This window comes from Typopeltis vanoorti, chromosome 3, assembly GCF_054136105.1.
Source record: "Typopeltis vanoorti isolate ZY-2024b chromosome 3, IOZ_Tvanoo_1.0, whole genome shotgun sequence".
Taxonomy (NCBI): Eukaryota; Metazoa; Arthropoda; class Arachnida; order Uropygi; family Thelyphonidae; genus Typopeltis; species Typopeltis vanoorti.
The window spans coordinates 39,747,258-39,769,939 of record NC_143551.1 but is presented as its reverse complement, the minus strand read 5'-3'; the positions used below and the strand labels follow the sequence as shown (position 1 = coordinate 39,769,939).

The 22,682-nt window shown below is 33.8% G+C and overlaps 2 protein-coding genes across 3 annotated transcripts in view; one reads left to right on the top strand and one right to left on the bottom strand.

Moving 5' to 3' along the window:
- Positions 1-3,492, top strand: part of Ttc26 (tetratricopeptide repeat domain 26) — a 337,099-nt gene extending 333,607 nt beyond the window's left edge. The window contains exon 17 of the mRNA XM_090415574.1: positions 3,249-3,492. Coding sequence (XP_090271700.1) covers positions 3,249-3,360 — 112 coding nt within the window. The 3' untranslated portion in view covers positions 3,361-3,492. The remainder of the gene's footprint in view (positions 1-3,248) is intronic.
- A 10,805-nt stretch (positions 3,493-14,297) lies between these two features.
- LOC150108067 (multiple inositol polyphosphate phosphatase 1-like) overlaps positions 14,298-22,682 on the bottom strand; it is a 190,186-nt gene continuing 181,801 nt past the window's right edge. For both annotated transcript variants that reach the window (XM_090415573.1, XM_090415572.1), the window contains exon 9: positions 14,298-16,485. In XM_090415573.1, coding sequence (XP_090271699.1) covers positions 16,122-16,485 — 364 coding nt within the window. In that variant the 3' untranslated portion in view covers positions 14,298-16,121. The remainder of the gene's footprint in view (positions 16,486-22,682) is intronic.

The window sequence follows — 22,682 nt, the reverse complement described above, 5'->3', positions numbered from 1 at the left end:
ATAAAAAAAATGATGGTAAAACATGACAAAATTTCATGCCGGCTGGGGGCGTCACCCAGTTAAACAAGCCCCCCCCCTTGTTTTCGCCAGGGAACCAGGGTGACAGCGAAAAGTCAGCTCAGCTACTGGAACAAATCTGAAAACACACCACAACTCAACATCACCAGAGTTAAAAATCGGTACTATCAACATAAGAAGCCATAGTATTCAACACAAAATACGAGGCTAATCTTCTTGAATGGCAATCAGTCTCATGTAGAGTAATGTGGGCACATATGAGAATGGAGAACTGGACAATGAGACTTATTTGTGCCTATGGTCCCACAGAAGGTTCTACTAAGGTAGAAGTGGAGGAATATTTTGAGGCTTTAGAAAAAGCAACTGACACAATGAAAAAGGAAAGGTTGGTCCTTGTTGAGGATCTAATTAGCCGAGTACGAAATGATTGTGAGATATACAAAAATATTTCGGGAAAATTTGGAAAAAAAAAGAGCAAAGCTAATAATAATGATAAATATCTGTTGGATTTCTGCTCAGGAGATGACATGGACTGGTTATTATTAACACCATGTTCCAACATAAAAATGTGCACAAATTCACATAGAGAGAAGAGAGTCTCATTGACTATGTTATTGTTGATAGTGATGTTTTCTCCTTGATGCAGGACACCAGAGTGTACAGAGGATTTGAAATCGAAAGTGATCACTATTTAGTCTTGAGCAGGATAAAATTGAATTTCATATTGAAAACAATGCCATGTAAGAAAGTTTTAAAGCGAATAAAAGTTGAGCAGCTCTCAGATGTGAACTGTAGACTAAAATACACAAAGATTATTGAAGAAAAAATGAGAGAGTTTGAGAACAGGAATCAAACCTTGGAGATTCAGTGGCAAGCCTTGAAGAAAAAGCCCTGATTGATTCAGCTAGAGACGTGTGGTGAGGTCTGCAAGGATAAAAAAATTAGAACTCCATGGTGGACACAGGAAGTTAAAGAGGCAGTGAAGGAAAAGAAGAAAGCATACCAAAAGTTCCTGTCAAATAAGTCAGCTTGTGCTCTTAGAGAATACAGAGACAAATGTAAGAAAGCTAAACACTGTGTAAAACTAGCTAAACAAAAGTCATGAGAGGACTTTGGCAAGAACATAGAAAATAAATATCAAGAAGGTGGCAAAATATTCTGGAGGTTGTTGAAGAAGCTTAGAAATGGAGGAAAGAGTGCTGTAAAAGGAGTTAGAGATGAAAAAGGTGACATGAAAATAGGGAGAAAAAGATATCCTTGAAGTATGGAGTAATTACTTTGAAAAACTGCTAAATGAAACAAGCAGTGATGACAGCACAGTGGTAAAAAAACACTGACCAGGCATGCAGTCAGGAATACAATATCCATACTTGAAGTAGAAAAAGCCATCAAAGGCTTGAAATGTGGAAAGGCAGGAGTAGATGATATTCAACCTGGTATAAAAGTCTTACAGTGGCTGCACCGCATAGTTCAGAAAGCCTGGACAGAGGAACGAATTCCAGATGATTGGAGTAGTGCTCTCATAGTACCTATATATAAAAAGGGAAATAAAACTGAATTTGAGAATTACAGAGGTATTTCCCTACTAAGTGTTCCTGGCAAGATCCATGCAAGTATACTTGAGAAACGGTTGAAAAGAATTGTGGAAGAAAAGCTGGCTGAAGAACAAGCTGGATTTAGGACAAACAGAGGCTGTCAGGATCAGATCTTCACTTTACGACAAATAGTCGAGAAAGCATGGGAATATAACAAAGAACTGGATTTAATTTTTGTCGATTTGGAAAAGGCATATGACAAGGTACCAAGAGAGAAGCTATTCAATACACTACAGTTATATGGTGTCAATGGGGCATTATATCAAGCAATACTTAGTCTTTATTTGAGTTTTAAGTCAGCAGTTAGAATTGAAGGAAGTGCAGGAAGGTGGTTTAATATTAAATCTGGTGTGAGACAAGGAGATACGTTATCCCCTCTGTTATTCATCATCTATATGGATCACATTATGAAGGAAAGTGGTATTAAACAGAATATCAAAATTGGAGATGTTAATGTCAGCTCTTTGCTTTATATGGATGATGTTATACTTCTAAACAAATCTGCTACAAGTCTGCAAGATTCTCTGACTAAATTGAATAACTGTTGCAATAGATATGGTATGAAGATCAGCAATAAAAAGACAAAGACAATGAAAATAGGCAGAATCATTGAAAATGTCAACTGTGTTGTGAATGGAGAACCTATGGAACAAGTAAAACATTTCAGCTACTTAGGCACGATTTTTAGTGAAGATGGTAAATTAAATATATAAATAGACAACAGAATCAACAAAGCTGGTATGGTAGGAAGTCAATTGAATAAATTCATATGGAATAAGAGAGAAATTATTCAGAACACTAAATTAGCTGTCTACAAGACAGTGTTCAAACCAGTTTTAACTTATGGATCTGAGAGCTGGGTCAGAAGTAAAATACTTGGCCAAGTATTTTACTTGGAAAATATTTTACATAAATATTTTACAAGTATTTTAGTAGGAAAGAACTTGACATTGTCAGCATCCAGGAATGCATTAACAGAGCTAATCTCAGGTGGTATGGTCACTTAAACAGAATGGGCGAAGAAAGATTAGCAAAACAAGTGTTCTCTGCCAGGTTGGCAGCAAAATGATCCAGAGAAAGACCAAGATATAGGTGGATTGATACGGTACAAAGTGCCTTAGACGATAGAAATAAAAGATCTAATAATGTTGGAGTCTTGACAAGTAACAGACTGATTTGGAGGAAAATTGTAGATAGGAAGTTAGTAATGATTTAATTTTTTTCATGTTATTCTATCATATCCTGTACACCCCTTGGGGGTACATGGCAGGAATTTGATGATGATGATAAACTTCATCATATGGTGGTCATAATAACCTGAACATCCAATACGGGTACATATCAGGAAATCGATGATGATGATGATGATTGTACTGCTAAATTATACTTGTAATTTGTAATTATAATAAAATTGAAATGGTAGAAAGGAACTCCTTATCCATTCTGGTGACAAATAGCTTATACATGTGCATGTGTGTATTCTTATAATATTAATGAAAGTGAATGATATATATATATATATACACACACACCTCCTGCAATAGGTATGTCAACTTTTAAATAATTAAATATCAAGCAATATGAACAGAAATTTTAATTTCTAATTTTTAACATCCTTCCTCTCTGTCTTCCTAGGGAATCTATACATGAAGTATTGCAAATACTGCGAAATACGTCTAGTCCACAAGTAGAGCACATTGTTCGGGTTATGAAGAACTGGGCAAAAGAAAATAGAATTCCAGTGTAAAAAATTAGTTTTTGTATATACTGTACATATATTGTGTATGTATGTACACACACTAAAAAGATATGCACTTGTCAGGAATGATACTGAGAATATCACTGTATATTAAAATAAAGAAAAAAAAAAGTGTTGCATAATCAATTTCAGTTGTTATAGATAATAGCTATAGACAGTAAACAAAACGTTTTTTTTGTTTTAGTCTAAAATCCATATATTTCAAATTACTCATATAGTTACAAATGTACAATACTCTGATTTACAGATATTTACAGTATAACAAAGTACACTAATTATATCAATTATAAAAAAAATATAAACAGCATTTGTTCTTAACTAATGTAGTCAACAATAGTCAAACAACTCTTAGAACAAATAGTTACAAACTACTATTATAAAAATGGCTAATAGTTTGCTTGAAATATATGATAATTTTATATATATATATATATATACTTATATATATATATATATATACAAAGCTACTTATATGCTTTGCACAGCTGCCATTATTTAAATCTTTCAGTTGCTCCCATTAAAACACGAAATAAATTATTAAAGTAATACACCAGTTCATGAGAAACAGGTAACTTTTTCTCCATTTGTAAACATCATTTTATCAAATTGTGGAAAAATATCACTATAAGAAATTGCTGGATGACTGCATAATCAACTCTGGCAAATAGTTCCAAGCTTAAGTCTAATTTTATTTGTCAAAGACATAATTAGCAATGGAAACTTCTAAAATATATCTCTCTTGCTAATATTTTACATGCTATAACAAAAACATTGAAATATAAATTATACTTGACAAATTATATTGTTTTTAATTCTTATGTTTGTTATAATTAATCTTAATTTAATCTTATTTTAATTAAACTTTAATATTATTCTTTCTTAACATTGTATAAATTATATATTTAGTTTAATCCTTTATCCAAGTGTAAGCAAACAAAGTTTGCACCTGAAGTATCTTCAGGACTGGGACAACTCATGGCAAAGGTAGATAAGTTCTCATCACTTTCCTTAGTATCCCATAATGCAAAGCACATCTCCTTGCAGACATGTATAATGCTGTGCATTATGGGAAGAGCAAAGGTGGACTAAGTTCTCATCTCTTTCCTTAGTATCCCATAATGCCACTTTGTCATGAGTTGCCCCAGTCCTGAAGATACTTCAGGTGCAAACTTTGTTTGCTTACACTTGGATAAAGGATTAAACTAAATATATAATTTATAGTCTAACCAAGTGGAAAAAACTTCCAACATCTTTCTCTAATCCACAGTAATTTAATAATAAGGTGTGTCACCTTTTGGCAACTGGCACATGGAAATATGAGTTCTGCATTGCTTCAACCTTGGTATCACCTCTGGGTCTGTCTCCCACTAAAGAGACCTCAATAAAGGTCAAAACCGGTTTGGGTAGTGATCCTTCGCATAATGCATAGCATTATCTCCTTGCAGACATTATACATGTCTGCAAGGAGATGTTGCTTAGTATGGGATACTAAGGAAAGCGATGAGAACTTAGTCCACGTTTGCCACGAGTTGTCCCAGTCCTGAAGATACTTCAGGCGCAAACTTTGTTTGCTTACACTTGGATCAAGGATTAAACTAAATACAGTCATACCCCGTAATTACACGGTAGGTGAGACCAACAAAAAGCACGTAAGTCGAATTCGCATAACTCAGGGTATAATTTTGCATGTAATTTATTTATACAAACATACAAAATATTAGTTAATTGGGACCAAAGGTTTACAAAAACACCTATATTTTTTAAGAAATATAATCATAATTATAGTTTTTCATACATAAAAAAAGAAATTTATTTTGATGTCGATGGTTTCATAAAATCTAATAGATTCGCCTGACGGCATAATGTCTTTTTCTTGTCACGCAAAATTTCTTCATAGCAAGCTAATGATTTTTTTATTTCTTGCCTTGTGACTACAATTCGTTCGTCATTAGAATTTATGTCCTCAAAAATCTGTAAACCTTTCTTTTATGATTGCTCTTACTGTGGATTCCTTTAGATCGAATTTCTTTGCTAGCTCACAAATGTTCATTCCGCCTTCTTCAAAATCCTTAATAATGCTGAGTTTTGTTTCCAAAGTCAATGTTTTTCTTTTCTTGCTAGCTGTAGAAGAATCGGACTTGCTTCTTTTGGACGACATTATTATTTTTTATGTGATAAAATTTTTATCAAGAACATAACATTAAATAATTGCAAGGTTTTTAGACTATAAAAATCGCCTATGAATGGAGACCGTGTGAAACACGTCAGTGCTTATTCACAGCATGTGCAACACTGGCAAATGCGGCCAGCGCCAGAAAGATATGACTAGTGGTGAGGCATGAAGCGGGATGAAATACGTACATATAAGAAACCGCGTTAATCAGGATTCACGTAAGTCAGGGTATGACTGTATATAATTTATAGTCTAACCAAGCGGAAAAACTTCCAACATTTTTAACATTCTGTATTATCTTTTTAATAACCATTGCAAAAACATTATTGAAGTTTTACTTAATTTACACTGCTTAAGCATAATTTCAATTATATTATAGGAAGAGCTAGTGGGATTATTTTTTTAAAATAAATACACATTTGTCCTTTCAGCAGCTGCTGCTTTGTTGTCTGTTTCCCTTTCTCTGTATACTTTGACTGCTGTGATGAGATTGTTGCATTATGCAAAATATTAGCAAGAATTACTAATAAAAATAATAATTTTTCCCTGTTAACTTTTGTATTGAGTAGTACCAATATTATTTTGTTTTAAATGACATTATTCATAAACACCTGATAGCCATTTTAAATTTTCCTGATTTCAGAATTAGCCTAAGGATTTTATGCTTATGAATTTTTTTTTTTTTTTTTTAAATACCATTAGATTTCAACAATTTGCAAAATTTTATATAAATGTGTTAACTGGAACTTTTTTAATAGTTGCAGAGCAACTTGATCATCTTTACATTTTAATAATATAAAATTTGGACTTTCTGAAAATGAACTTTTGGTTAAAGATATATATATATATATAAGTTATACTAGAGCTACTTGTACAGCTTAGCGTAGGTTATCTGGTTCATATAAACTTTCATACCATTTTCTTTTAACTTCTCAAAAATCACTTTATTACATACATTAAAACAAGTTAACTGATATGAAGGAATGAGGTAGTTACTTCATTCAGGAAAACGAATGCATACTCCATTACTTTAGATGGCTATATTTCTGAAGGGGAATAAGATTTGTTAAATTTGAAAAGGGAACAGAAAGAACATGAAAAACTAATGAGAGTTGGGTTTCTGGAAAAGAATTCCTGTTCTGATGGAGCCATCGATACATTCTCCTTTTGTACTTTGAAGGTTTCACATTATTGATAAAAAAAACCTTGAATTCAGGATAATATCAGGTATACTAGTGATATCTTCATTTACAACAACTAAGTAATAAGTACAATTTATGAATTTCATTAAAGAACACAAACTATTGCATTCTGGGGTAAATATCCCATATGATTTAAAATAAAACAGTAATCGAAAATCAAACTCCAGAACAAGTAACACATTTCAATATTTAAGATGTGATATAAACATTTGATATAGATGATACAGATAATAAATTACACTATTCTCAAGCAATCTTTGGTTGTATATGATAAAAAACAAAAGGCAAAACAAGAAAAGAAAAACAAAATTTTATAAAATCATGAAAATATCAACATATATTGTTCAGCAAGTTGGATTGAAGGAGGACAAAACATAACTATAGAATGTAAGCAGCTGAAATGAAACTTCTTAGAACAGTTAAAGGATATACAAGAATGGAGAGAATACGAAATAATGAACAAACTATACAAATATGTGTGATAAATGATAAAATAACACCACTGAATTTCATATTCAAAACAAGTGTAAGAAAGTTTTAAAACAAATCAAAGTTGAGCAGCTTTCAAAGGTGAACTTAGACTCAAATATACAACTATTATTCAAGAAAAAAATGAAGAGATAGCAGATAAACATTCAGGAAGGTGACCAAATATTCTGAAAGCTACTGAAAAAGCTCAGACATGGAGGAAAAGAGTACTATAAAAGAAATCAGAGATGATAAAGATGACATGAAAACTGAAGATAAAGATATTCTGGATGTCTGAAGTAATTACTTTGAAAGACTGCTAAATGAAACAAACAGTAACAACATGATGGTAGAAAATACACAGGAATGCAATCAGGAATACATATAAATACTTGAGGTAGAAAAAGCCATCAAAAACCTGAAAACCATGGAAAGGCAGCTGAAAATGATATTTGACTAGAATGTGCCTTGTATGGGGAGCAAAGCAAAAGAGTTGGTAGTGGTAACAGGGACAAATTACTTGATTAGGAACAAAGAAAATGTAATATCAGAAGGTTGTTTAGAAGGACAAAAGATAATAGTGTGATAGGAAAGGTAGTCATTGTGTTGCCTAGGTATGACTGTGATGAGATAAAGTGGAGAGCAAAGACCATGAAAGATATGTGAGCAGAAATGCATGAAGGACGAGAACTGTATAAGAGTGATGGACTGCATTTGAATGGTTTTGATGTGTCATTTGGAGAGACTGCTGCTGGAAGGGAGAGTAATGATTGCAGAGAATGAATCTGAGCAAGTAAGAAGCAATGTGAAAGAGCAGGAGAATAAGGAAGGAAAAATTGAAGTGATGCTTATGAATAATGAAGTGGGTAGCATGAGCATAGAGAATGGAAGAACAAGTGTGCAAGACAAACAGGGAAATGGAGAAACTCAGGATGGACAGGGGAACACAGTGTGAGCAAAGTTGATGCTCCCAGAGGATGTGAATGAATGCATGTGTAGACAAAAAACGAAGAGGATGATCTAGGAAAAACAGTCGGATTTGAAAAAGGTTCTGGAATAAGGAGAAAAAGAAATAGCTCAAGGAAAGTATAAATAATTCATATGTAATAAGTGGTATCAGTGAAACTTATTATAGATCCAGGAATGAGATGTTATGTTTGTATACAAATGCTAGAAGTATGAGAAACAAGGCAAATGAAATGGTTGCATTATTGAGTTTGTTTACCCAAAAATGGTTGGAATAAGTGAGACATTGTTGGATGGGGATGGCAGCCACAGGAATAGAGATGGAAGGGTATGATGTGTTTTGTGAAGATAGAAAGGGTAAGAAGGGAGGTGGAGTGCTATTGATGATAGAAAAAAAGTTATGCCCATATAAAGTAGAGATGCAAAAGGAAGTAGTGCCAATGGTTGAGGCAGTATGGTGTGAGACAGAAGTGAATAGAATGAAATACTTATATATGGCTGTAGACCTGGTAATGTGGATGGTAGTGACCATGAAATGCATAATCAAATTAGCCAAGCATATAAGAAAAGAGTGATCGTTATGGCTGATTTTAATTATGACAATATAGACTGGGATGATGAGACGGCAACCAGAAGAAGTAAAGAAAATCAGTTTCTCAAGTTTTTGAGGGACAACTACTGCAGGCAGTATGTAACAGAGGACACTCAAGGATTGGGGGACTTCAGTTTGATCATCTCATCAGAGGATTTTTATAAATGAGGTATCAAATCACCCTCCAGTTGGTGAGAGTGACCATAAAGTGATTACCTGGGTAGTTGCCAGTAGTGTGAGGAAAGGATATATGTGGAACTACAAGGCTGGTGATTATGAGAAGCTCAGGAGACAGTTTGCAGGTGTAGCATGGAATGAGGAGTTGGGTGGAAAGGAGATCAATGCTACTTGAGTGATATTCAAAAACTATCTAGCAGAAGCAATGCCTAAATGTATTCCAAGGATCAGAAGGTTAAATAAGGTAGGTGTGAAATGGATAAAGGAAAAAAGACATCATGGAAGCAACATAAGATGAAAGATAATAATCAATTCCATGATCATTACAAAGAATAGGCAAGGAGGGCGACTTGGTACCAAAAGTGAAGTATGAGTGGCAGTTAGCTAATGAAATCCTAGGGAGTTCTTTCGATACCAGCAAAAAAAAAAAAAAGAATGATTACACTGACTAGAGAACATGGTATAAGAACACCTACTGCAGAGGATATAGTTGAGATATTTAATGAGCAGTTCAAAGGTCTTTCATTCTTGTGAATGTGATATCATGGAGAACTTGAGAGCAGTGGATGATGAAGAGGAGAAACTGACTGTAAGTGAGCAAGAGGTATATGGGGAATTGAGAAAACTGGATGTTGATAAGGCTATGGGACTTGATATATCACCAAGTCTTTTGAAGGAATGTGCCAGAGAGTTAACATCTGCCTTGACATATTTGTTTAACAAGAGTCTTACATTGGATCAAGTTCCAAAGGAGTGGAAGGAAGGCAAACTGTGAAATCATTTCTTTTGATATATAAATCGTTAAGCTCTTGAGTTAATATCTTTGAAGTTCCATTTATCAAGTATACACAGTAAGACCCTGGTTAGCACTAGCATTTGGAGTTAATTTTTATTTTTTTATCATTATTATCATTTTACTTAGTCGCACAACATTTATTTATGTTTACTCTCATGTGTTGGAAATACCAACACATGAGAAGAAAAAGAGCAGAGGAACATTCCACTCCATAAGGGAGATGACAGAACTAAAGCATCAAATTACAGGCCTAACATGTGTCCATTGTTGTGGTTAAAGTGTTGGAGAGACTGAATCAGAATTAGGTTGACAGCAGTGGTATTATATTTGATGGACAGCATGGACTTGCTAAAGAGAAGTCATGTTTTAGTAATCTACTTACTTATTGCAAATAAGGTGATGGCTTCAATGGAAAAAGTAGATGGACACACAGTAGTATACTCATATTTTGCAAAGGCTTTTGATAGATTACCACATGATAAGTTGATAGTCAAACTACAGTGGATGGGGTTGGATATTAGACTAGTGTGTTGGATTGAAGATTGGCTGTCTGATAGTTATCAGCAAGTTGTGTATGAGGGAGCAGCATCCCATAAGAGGAAAGTCACTAGTAGTAGTGTTCCTCAGGAGCACACCACTAGTCTGTTTTAGGGCCATTGCTGTTTATCCTGGATGTTAATGATGTTGGGAAAGATTTGGATGGGGATATTCAGTTGATGCAAAGTTGGGACAAACTATAAAGAGTACAGCAGATGTTTTGGTCTCAAGAAAACTTGAATAGATTGTGTGAATGGGCACAAGAGTGGGGATGCCAGTTCAATGTTGCAAAATGTAAGGTTTTAAAATTTGGGAAACAATGATAGGACGTAGAATTTAGGCTTGGTGGAAATATATTGTTGGAGATGGAGGAATTAAGAGATATTGGGATGATGGTGAATAAGGATCAGAAATTTAGAGGACATATTGCCAAAATTGGGAATTCTGAGAATCATGCAAAGGACACTGACTTGTACAAGTAAGGAGATTCTGGTTCCATTGTATAAGGCTCTGATTAGCCACATACTAACTACTTTGCACAGATTCTGTCACCTGGTTTTCAAAATGATATGATAGAGACATACAAGTTGGTGAGGGGTTGCTGTAGGATTAATGAAGAAGAGGTTTTTCATAAAATGGTGGGAGATTAGGCAAGAACAAGCGGTAATCCCTGGAAGCTATATAAAGAGGGATGTGAGCAAGGGAGTGAGAAGCAGGTTTTTGCATGGAGAGTTATAAATGGTTGGAATGCACTGTCTGAGAGTGTAGTGTCTACAGAGAATTTGAATGTGTTTAAGTATGATGAGCTATGTATATGACAAAAGGACCTTCCAGGCAAGTATTTGACTCTATGGGGATCTTAGGATAATAATAAGAAGAAATGCTCAAATGTGGAGGTATAGCCCAGTCCACTTGACCCAGAGGGTCGATTTCTGGATGATGATGATTGGAGTAGAGCTATCAGTGAGAATTACAGAGGAATTTCCCTATTGAGTGGGCAAATTCCTCTACTGAGTGGTAAGATTTATGCAGTTTATATTTTAAAATAGGCTAAGAAAAATTATGGAAAGGAAGCTTGAAGAACAACAAGCTGGGTTCGGGATAAATAGAAGTTGTCAGGATCAGATTTTCACTTTAAGATAAACAGTTAAGAAATCATGTGAATATTTATTTTTTGTCAATCTGGAAAAAGCATATGACAAGGTGCCAAGAGGAAAGCTGTTCAAAATGCTTATATGCTGTAAGCAGGGTATTATATCGAGCGATACGTAGTATATATTTGATTTGTAAGCCAGCAGTTTAGAATCAAAGGAGGTTAAATCAGGTGAGACAAGGGTGCACATTACCTACACCGTTATTCATCATCTATATAGATCACATTATGAAGTGGTATTAAACCTCATATCAAAATTGGAGATCTCAACTCTTTACTTTATGCAGATGATGTTATACTTCTAATTAAATCCAGTATAAGTTTGAGGTATAATTGCTGTGATAAATTTGGTATGAAATTCAGCAATAAAAAGACAAAAACAATGAAAATAGGCAGAAACAATGAAAACATCAACTGCATTCTGAATGAAATAGGAGAAGTAAAAAATTTCAGTTGTTTAAGCACAATTTTAGTGAAGATGGCAAATTAAATATGGGAATAGACAACAGAATCAACAAAGCTGGTATGGTAGGAAGTCAACTGAATAAACTGATATGGAATAAGAGAGAAATTATTCAAAACACTAAACTAGCTGTATATAAGACAGTGTTCAAACTCATGGATCTGAGAGCCGGATTAGAAATAAAATACTCAAAGACTGGAGACCAGATATGAGAATTCTGAGAAAGATTAGGAAATAAACAGATGGCATGAACGGCAGGTCAATTAAAAAATGAGGATATTAAGAAAGAACTTGACATTGTTAGCATTCAATAATGTGTTAGTAGAGTTAATTTCAGGTGGTGTGGTCATTTAAACAGGATGTGAGAGGAAAAGTTAGCAGTTTTTTGCCAAGATGGCAGAAAAAAGATGCAGAAGAAGACCAAGGTCAGGTGGATTGATGTAAGAAGTGCCTTAAATGACAGAAATCTAAGATCTGATAATGTTGGAGACTTTATAGATAAAAAATTTATTTGGAGAAAAATTGTTGATAGGAAGTTAGTAATCCTGTAACTTTTTCATGCATTACATCCTCTTAGGGTAGATGTCAGGAATTTGATGATGATAAAATGCCATCAAAAGAATTGGAGAGAATATATGCAACAAATGGAAAACTGCCAAAGGGAGTAGTTAAATATAAATCTGAAAGGAGAAGAGAATAGGAAGATGTGGGAAGCAAAATTCCTCTGTCTACCAGTGGCTTTCTTTTCCCAAAAGGGAGTTAGTTGGTGCCATTTAGCTCTAACTGACTTTTGGGGACTGGGGCAGTTAATCTCCATCCTTAGCTAATCAGATTGACAGCTGTCTAAGAATATCACTGATTTTAATAGGCATCCAAGGAAAGCCAGATGGCTGCTGCCATCTCATAGTTCCTAATAGTATACATTATCCAAAATAGTGTATATATGGTATGATCAGTTTTCTTGAGTTGTTGGATTAAAAGCTAAGTTTCCAGAAAGGAAACTATTTGCTCGTGCCAAAGATTGACCAACTTGGGAATTTGTCTAAGAAAGACTTAGAAAAAGTTCCCCTGGTCGGCAATTTGCAAATTAAAGTATAATCATAGATGCTGAAACAAGTTTATAGCATGTTTCTTGAAAGAAAAAGATATTAAAAATGCTATTAAAAAAAAAAGTTAGTTATGTCCATTATATTAAAATATAGAATTATTGCTTGCATCAACAAAATTGAATTTTAGTGCATAACTTACTACATCAATAGATGGTATGTCTTTTCTGAAATAGGCTAATTTTCAAGGATATATTTTTGCTGTTTTCATGCTCTAAATTGGGGTTAACAATCTGTTTCTTTCTTTTCAGTTATCCACTCTATTACTACTATTATTCTTTAAACCTCCATTGTATTTCCAAAAAAATTACAATATAATTCAGATCAAAAAAGGGCATTCTTTCTTCCAAACTTTATACTATTCAAAAATACCTACATGACATCAACTCCATAATCTGTTGTGCTGTGAACTCTGCATTTCAGTGGAGTAATGTATGTAAAAGTTATTTGACAATTTAAATTAGACGTAGATTATTATATGAATTGCTTCAAAATATTATTAAAACTTATATTCTTGATTGACAGTTTCAGAAATAATAAGAGGTTGATACAAATAACTTAAATACACACACAAACACATGTAACCAATATAAGTGTTGGTGGATTATTCTTTAAACCTCCATTGTATTTCCAAAAAAATTACAATATAATTCAGATCAAAAAAAGGCATTCTTTCTTCCAAACTTTATACCATTCAAAAATACCTACATGACATCAACTCCATAATCTGTTGTGCTGTGAACTCTGCATTTCAGTGGAGTAATGTATGTAAAAGTTGTTTGACAATTTAAATTAGATGTAGATTATTATATGAATTGCTTCAAAATATTATTAAAACTTATATTCTTGATTGACAGTTTCAGAAATAATAAGAGGTGGATACAAATAACTTAAATACACACACAAACACATGTAACCAATATAAGTGTTGGTGGCATTACCAGCATGCTAAGTCATGAGATTCATCACCACATTCATGTTAGGGGTCTTGAGACTTTTGCGGGCTAACAGTTTTTAAATTAGATACTATTTATTTCTATTTATTTTTTATGCTTTCACAGTGTATACACTCTTGGGACTCTACTTGAAATCCTATTGTGAAAGCATTAGGATCAAGACTCTACAAAAATTTTGGTGATTCCACTGATATAGATTCTTGCAGTTTAGGAAATGCTAAAATATAGTTTGTTTTCAGAAAATAGCTTGAAAAAAAATTACATTTGATAACTTTTATTAAACAAACAAAAAATATAGCTTTGGATTATGTATTAATTTTTAAAGATTAGTTCATCTTAAAATGTGAAAACCTTGTTTTATTTTGCAAAATTTTTACATTTTAAAGTCTTTATGCAAATAACAATCTATACATGCAGTCCTTTTTCATCTAAGATGCATTAACATCAGAAAGATGGACAGTGGATGCACCGACTCAAACCCATTCAAAAAACAATCTAATTGTGCAAACAAGTTTCAGGACTAAGGATTGTTGCCTTGGATTTTTGCATCGTGTTTGAAATATGATTTTGCAAAACAACACGTTTCAAAAGGAATCACGAAGAAACTTCCAATCACTAAACCATACTACTTGATTACTAATACTATACAATTAGAATACCACTAGAGAATTGTCTCAAGTGATAAAATAAAAAATATAAAAAAACTTTCATAATTTAAGAGCTTGGGATCAAGAAGGGAATAATGGAATTCTTAATAATCTAGGCACAAACCTCTTCACTTTCCAAATTTCTTAACACATCTTTAGCAACTGCATTTTCAGATTTGAAGATAAGAATATGACTTTCTTTAAAAATTAAAAACCATTTAAGGGGTTTTATTAGTGTTTTCTTAAAGTATTTAAGTGCTTAAGTGCATTTTTACTTAAACTTAAAAAACCTTTGTATTGCATCAATTGTGCATCCCCCCCCCCACCCAGGGCCTACAGCAAATAAATGCCATATATAGAAGCATGTAGACTTTGCCGGTTCATGAGTATATGACTAAGTTTATAAGGCAGAACACTGGAAAAAGATAATATTTATTTTAATTGACAACACGACGTTTCCTCCTAATTGCACACGATTTCTGCAGGTGTAAACATACAAATTAGTAGACAAAACAGTAAAGACTAACGAAGGTGGCAACTATTATGTAATTATAGAAGAGGCTAATGTTATTTTAAAATATTTCTAATCGTATGTTGTATTGTTCAGAATGTTGTGCATGTTTACACATTCACGTGCACGTGTTTGGCTAATAACTAGGATGTATTCAGACAAGTTGATAACTTCGGTTAATATTTAGATGTTTAGGATCTAATGCCATTTCCAAAGACTCCCAGATTTCTCTCTCCATTGTGTCATAGCAATGATGTAATAGTTCCAATTTATCCCATAACACTTGATGTTTCATTTGCAAAGCATCTTGTGGGTCAGCTGGAGACAGCACATGATGATAAAGCTGAGGTTTCACTCCTCTGGTATTCAATATCTCAGACATGTTCTTCAAATGTTGTTCAATTGATTTTTCTGTCTGCAAAAATCAATTATTGAAGCAAGTTATGTCTAGGTTTTGTGGATTGGAGTAGTGATCTCATATGTATATATCAACATGAAAAATTTACCAGGAAAAGAAAAAATGTAAGGGAGGGAGAATTGCAATTAAAAATAAAGGTCTTTATTTTACTTTTTTTCCCCATTTTTTGTTACTTCATTGCACTGTGTTTGATAAATCAGAATTTGGTTTATTATAGATATTTCATTAAAAAAGAACTATTGTATGTATAATATAATCAACAGCTCACAAGCTGCAATTGACAACTCTCTTACCTAGATTATTAAAAGTTCCATTTCTCAGCATAATTTTTTTTTGGTTGTATTATTTTATTTATTGACTGATTGTATATTAAAAAAATATATTTTCTCAAATCCTATAAACAAATCATAAGAAATGCAGCAGACAATAAACAAGAAGTTATTATGTTCCATATTAACTGGACACAATAATGTTATTTAAAATATAAAGTTTGTAAAAAAAAAAATTCACAAAATTGAAGTGTCTTTCCAATTTAATAGCATCTTAAGATGGATTTTGCAGCTTTTTTATTATTATTATTATAATCAGTTATTTTTGGAACAACACACTTTGTTCAAATCACATTCTGTTGCTATTGGGCTGTATAGTTCAAAAAATTTATTGGCAGAACAAAGTTCATCATCACAACCTCCAAGTATAACAGGCTTCTCATTGGCAAATGCAATTATCTTATAATTTTCTGAGCAATTAAGTAGCACAATGGCTAAATTTGCATTAAAAGGTGATATTTTACTTGATCTCCATTTACGTTCACTCTGCTGGCACATATCATCTGCAAAAAGTGGTTCACTATCTTTGAATAGCCCAAACCGTGTGAACACCTTTTTAATGGCTCCTGCATGAGAAAAATGGAGTACAGCTGAAGGATACTGTTGTGTTACAGCTCTCCTATAAATAAAAAAAAGAAAGAAAAAATATATATGACAATTGGAATGATATTTTATATATAGGAAGTATCCACTCTTTGCTTTTGTAATGAATAAATTTCAAATTTTATCAAACATTTTAGGTGAATTATACTTGTCAAGAAATTATATTCTTGTTTAATCCTCCCAAGTGTAAGCAAAGTTTGTGCATCAAGTATCTTAATGACTAGACTACCTGTATATACTCTTGACTTCACATCACTTGCCTCAGCATCCTATAATGTAAGGAACACTTGCTTTCAAATATAGTATCATACTAAGCATTATGGGAAGAGTCACTACCCAGACCAGTTTGGACATTTATTGAAGCCTCATCAGTGGAAGCCAGACCCAAAAAGATACTAAGGTTTAAAGTAATGCAGAAGTCATAGTCATATATTTTCCATATATAAGCAGCAAATATGGGAAATGAATTCTCACTTTACAAGTTTTTGCTTATAAAGTTACGCTAGTTAAGTTGCGCTAGAAACGAATTAACTCTCAAAGTCAGGAACTACCTGTATTTGTGCATCAATTCAGAGGTATTTACCTTTTCAGAAGTTTAATTTACTATATGTTTTGCAATTAAATAGAAAGTCACATATAAGAAGAAAAAAAGGAAATTACAAAGAATTGTTTTGATATAGGATGAATAAAAGGAAAAATGACTATCATAGGATAACTTTAATAAATGTTCATGATAGGGATACAGGAACAATAGGAATAGTTAAATTGGAGGTGCCTAGAATATTACAAAATCTCAATGTGAACACTGCTATTGGGCTGGATGAGATATCATTCCTATGTTAGCAAAAGATGCAATAGAATTGGCATGGCCTCTAATCATACTGCTTGAGTCTCAACCCTAGTAAGGTCCCACAGGAGGAATGGAAAGAGGACAAAATAGCTTCATTATATAAAGGAGGCTCCAAAACAGATAAATTGTAAACAAATTGGTATCTCAAGAGTGCTGGTGGTTAAGACATTGGAAAAGTTGGTTAAACAGAAGTCAGGAACAGGAGTATAGGTTTGTACAGGAAAGTTTTTATTAGTAATTTACTCACTTCTTGTAATAAAATGACAGCCAAGTTGGATAAGGAGAATGAATGGCTACATCACAATATTTCTGACTGTGCAAAAGCATTTGATTGGTTTTTACACAGACCTGTATTTTATATAAATAGAGTAAATGAGAATGGTTATGATATGATGCTGTTCACATGGATAAAGATAGTGGTTGATGAGCAGATATCGAAAAGAGACATACGAAGGGTAGAATCCAAGAGAAAGCAAGTGAATGGTGGCCTGCTAGAGGACTCTGCACTGGTCATTGCTATTTAATTTATATTAATGATATAGAAAATGATCTGAGGAGTAGTGAATTTCAGTTGTTTGTGGATAGTGGAAAACTGGAAAGGGCAATAGTTAATAAAGGTGATGCAGAGATACTATAAGATAATTTAAACAGACTGACAGTATTGACAAAGGATAATAGCTGCATGCTTAAATAGATAAAGTGTAAAGCTTAGGATCAACCTTACACTTTAGTATCAGAAGATTACATGCTTTATTACATCATCGGAATGGGATTGAAGGAAACTGATGAGGCTAGAAATTTCGGGATGATAATGGACAGGGATTCGAAGAGAACATATTATAAAAGTGGATGAGTGCATGGGTGAAATACCTCAAGGACCACTTGGATGTTGAAGGACACAATGACAAGTCCAGAGTAGGAGATAATTATTCCTCTTTTTAAGGTTTTCAAGCACCCACACTTCTGCATATACAAATTGGTCATCTGGGTTTCTTGGGGGATGGATGTGGACATATTGGAGAGGATTCAGAAGCTTTTTGTCAACTGGCTTTTGCTTTAATACTTATATTTGCAGATGATAATGTATTATTTACATATCAGGAATTTCATGATGTGATGAACACATTTATAAATAACGGAATTATAAAAAACAGGGGGTGAGAGAGAAAAAGAGAGCATGCTTTTAAAATCCTGTCTGTATCCACACATCATATATACCTTTTTATGATAATTCCATACTAAAAGTTGTTCATGAGCAGAAGTTAACACTAGATTTGAAGAAATGAAGATTGTATATATGAGGGTGGTCTGAAAAGTTCCCAACCTTGACCATAGATGGCAACACTATCAGCAAGATTTTTTTTTTCTAAGTTGGTACATCTGTCATAAGCATCCTTGTAAAATTGCAAGTCATTCTATCAATAGGTAGTTTGTTTTATACAGCTGTCTGAGGCAAAAGTGTTGTCTGTATCCCTTGAAATGGATAAAATTGAGTATTATGCAGTTATAAAATTCTCTGTAAAAGAAGTTTTAATGCCAAAAGAAATTCATTCGAAGTTCATAAACATTTATGGGCAGTTCACATGGATAAGATACTTACACAAACAATCACACCATCATCCTTCTCAACAATATGGCATATTAAAAACGCTAACCCATAGAGCGAGAGCAATCTGTTCAAATGACAAGGCTCTTACTGCTGAACTGACTCACTTACGCCACACCTTCTTGGCCAACGGCTACAATCCACAAAAAATAAACAAAATACTAAACACTCCTAAGAAACCCCTCCCACCATCCACTACAGAGAACTACAACAAAACAGTCACCATCCCTTACATTAAAGGCACATCCGAAAAGATCATTTTGAAATTAAAATTTGTTTTTTCATTGTTAGGCCAAGAACTTTTCAGACCACCCTCGTACTATGATTTATATCAGATAACATACAGAAGCAGAAGGAATGAATGAAGGGGAAAAAAAATTTCTTCTGTTGAACCATGATGAAGGATTGTTGAATAGCTATTGTACATGTTTAATAGTAATGTTTTCAAACCATTATCCCAAATGTGAGGACAATGGTTGGATACAAATAACTCTTGGCAAGCAATTTGAAATGGATAAAATTGAGTATTATGCAGTTATAAAATTCTCTGTAAAAGAAGTTTTAATGCCAAAAGAAATTCATTCGAAGTTCATAAACATTTATGGGCACTCTTCTCCTTCGTTTTCAACAATTAAGGAATGGGCTGCTGAGTTCAAACGTGGCCATGCCAGCCTTGAAGATGATCCACGTGAAGGACGTCCAAAAAGTGTGACAACACCAGAAATCATTGATCACATGCACGATATGTTATTGGATGACCGGCGAGTCAAACTGCGTGAAATTGCTGAGGCTATAGGCATTTCAAAAGAACGTAGAATATATTTTGCATGAAGAATTGCAAATGAAAAAGCTTTGCACAAGATCAGTGTTGCGCTTGCTCACAGCAGATCAAAAACGCACTCGCATCAAAATCTCTGAACAGTGCTTGGAGCATTTTAAAGAATAAAACTGATTTTGTGTGTCAATTTATTACTATGGATGAGACTTGAATTCACCATAACACACCAGAATCCAAACAGCAGTCAAAACATGATTATGGACAGAAGCCGGTTGTTCAGCGCCAAAGAAGGAAAGGTCATGGCATCGGTGTTTTGGGATGCTAAAGGCATTTTGTTTATTAATTCTTGAAAAGGGTAAAACAATAACTAGGGAATATTATTCTGATCTTTTAACCAGACTAGACAAAAAAAAACCCATCTTTCATCAGGACAATGCACCTGCCCACAAAGGTATTTTGACAATGGGAAAATTATGTGATCTGCACTATGAATTGTGGGAACATCCACTCTATTCCCCAAATTTGGCTCCCTCTGACTTCTGTCTCTTCCCAAAACTAAAACTCTTCCTCGCTTGTCAGTGTTTTTCTTTGAATCAAGAGTTGATTGCAGCTGTAGAGGAGTATTTTGTAGATTTTACTGAGAACCACTACAGGGACTGGATAATGGCGCTGGAATAAATGTATTACTCTTAAGGGAGATGATGTTGAAAAATAAAAATCATTTTGAAATTAAAATTTGTTTTTTCATTGTTAGGCCAAGAACTTTTCAGACCACCCTCGTACTATGATTTATATCAGATAACATACAGAAGCAGAAGGAATGAATGAAGGGGAAAAAAAATTTCTTCTGTTGAACCATGATGAAGGATTGTTGAATAGCTATTGTACATGTCTTAATAGTAATGTTTTCAAACCATTATTCCAAATGTGAGGACAATGGTTGGATACAAATAACTCTTGGCAAGCAATTTGTATCCAACCAAAATAATGTCTTAAAGCAAAAGAGAAAACCTAATTTCCTGTATGCTGAGAAGACAACATTTATATGTTTATACCAAGACTAAAAGTTAGTTATTCCACACACACAAAAAATAAAAAAAAATAAAACTGTTTACTATTGTCTTGTGATTAGATTTGGGTGTTGTTAAAAATAAGAGGAGGGGTTAATTTTTTGTGAAAAATACAAAATTGAGTTTTACTAGCACTGAAATTAATATGGTTATCAGATCTCCACTAGGAATGAACTGGAGATCAGAATTTAAAGATTTGTATATGTTGATGGTCGAAGTTTTGTTCATTTGTGTAGTGCAAAGTTTTTCAAATGAGAAAGAGGAATGTGACGTGTTCATCATCAACAACTATTTCCAGTTCACATACAAAAGGAAAAGAGTGGACGAAAGCCTTATAGTATAGCATGCAACAAATCTGAAAACAAACCCCAACTCAACATCACCAGAGTTAAAGATCAGTACTATCAACATAAGACGCCTGAATGGCAAAAGAAATAGAGCTAGCTGATGATTAGATAAGTACCAGATCGACATAATACGGGTGACTGAAACAAAAAAAGACAAAAACTGATGAGATTTTTTTCTGAGCAATAAATACAAAATGTTATATTCAGGCAATGACAATCAAGGAAAAGAAGGAGTAGCCATAGTATTCAACACAAAATACGAGGCTAATCTTCTTGAATGGCAGGCAGTCTCAAGTAGAGTAATGTGGGCAAATATGAGAATAGGGAACTGGATGATGAGACTTATTTGTGCCTATGGTCCCACAGAAGGTTCTACTAAGGTAGAAGTGGAGGAATTTTCTGAGTCTTTAGAAAAAGCAACTGACACAATGAAAAATGAAAAGTTGGTCCTCGTTGGGGATCTAAATAGCAGAGTAGGAAATGATTGTGAGACATACAAAAATATATTGGGAAAATTTGGAGAAAAGGGCAAAACTAATAATAATGGCAAATATCTGTTGGATTTCTGCTCAGGACATGGACTGGTTATTACTAACGCCATGTTCCAACATAAAAATATGCACAAATTCAAATGGTGAGAAGAGGCAAGGAATCAGAAAAGTCTCATTGACTATGTTATTGTTGATAGTGATGTTTTCTTCCTGGTGCAGGACACCAGAGTATACAGAGGATTTGAAATTGGAAGTGATCACTATTTAGTCTTGAGCAGGATAAAATTGAATTTCATATTGAAAAGAATAACATGTAACAAAGTTTTAAAGCGAATAAAAGTTGAGCAGTTCTCAGATGTGAACTGTAGACTAAAATACACAAAGATTATTGAAACAAAAATGAAAGAGTTTGAGAACAGGAATCAAACCTTGGAGATTCAGTCGCAAACTCTGAAGAAAACATTGATTGATTCTGCCAAAGAGGCATGTGGCGAGGTTGTCTGCAAGGATAAAAAAAATCAGAACTCCCTGGTGGACACAGGAAGTGAAGGAAAAGAAGAAAGCATATCAAAAGTTCCTGTCAAATAAGTCAGCTTGTGCTCTTAGAGAATACAGTGACAAATGCAAGAATGATAAACAGTGTGTAAAACTAGCTAAACAAAAGTCATGGGAGGACTTTGGCAAGAATATAGAAAATAAATATCAAGAAGGTGGCAAAATATTCTGGAGGTTGTTAAAGAAGCTTAGGAATGGATGAAGGAGTGCTGTAAAAGGAGTTAGAGATGATAGGTTCAAAGCTGTATAACTGAGAGGAGACCTCCACATAGCCTTTAAAGGAATGCGGAGAACCGACCAGGGCTTCTGACCTAATGTCCAATCCTCACCTTCTCGTGGTGCACCCTGTTGGGTATCTACTTTGATACTGAACGAACGAGGATGGGCTGGCAATTTGGGATTTAGCCGACCAAATTGTATTCTTATTGGTTAAACCAATAAGAATACAATATAAAAAATGATGGTACAACATGACAAAATTTCATGCTGGCTGGGGCGTCACCCGGTTAAACAAGG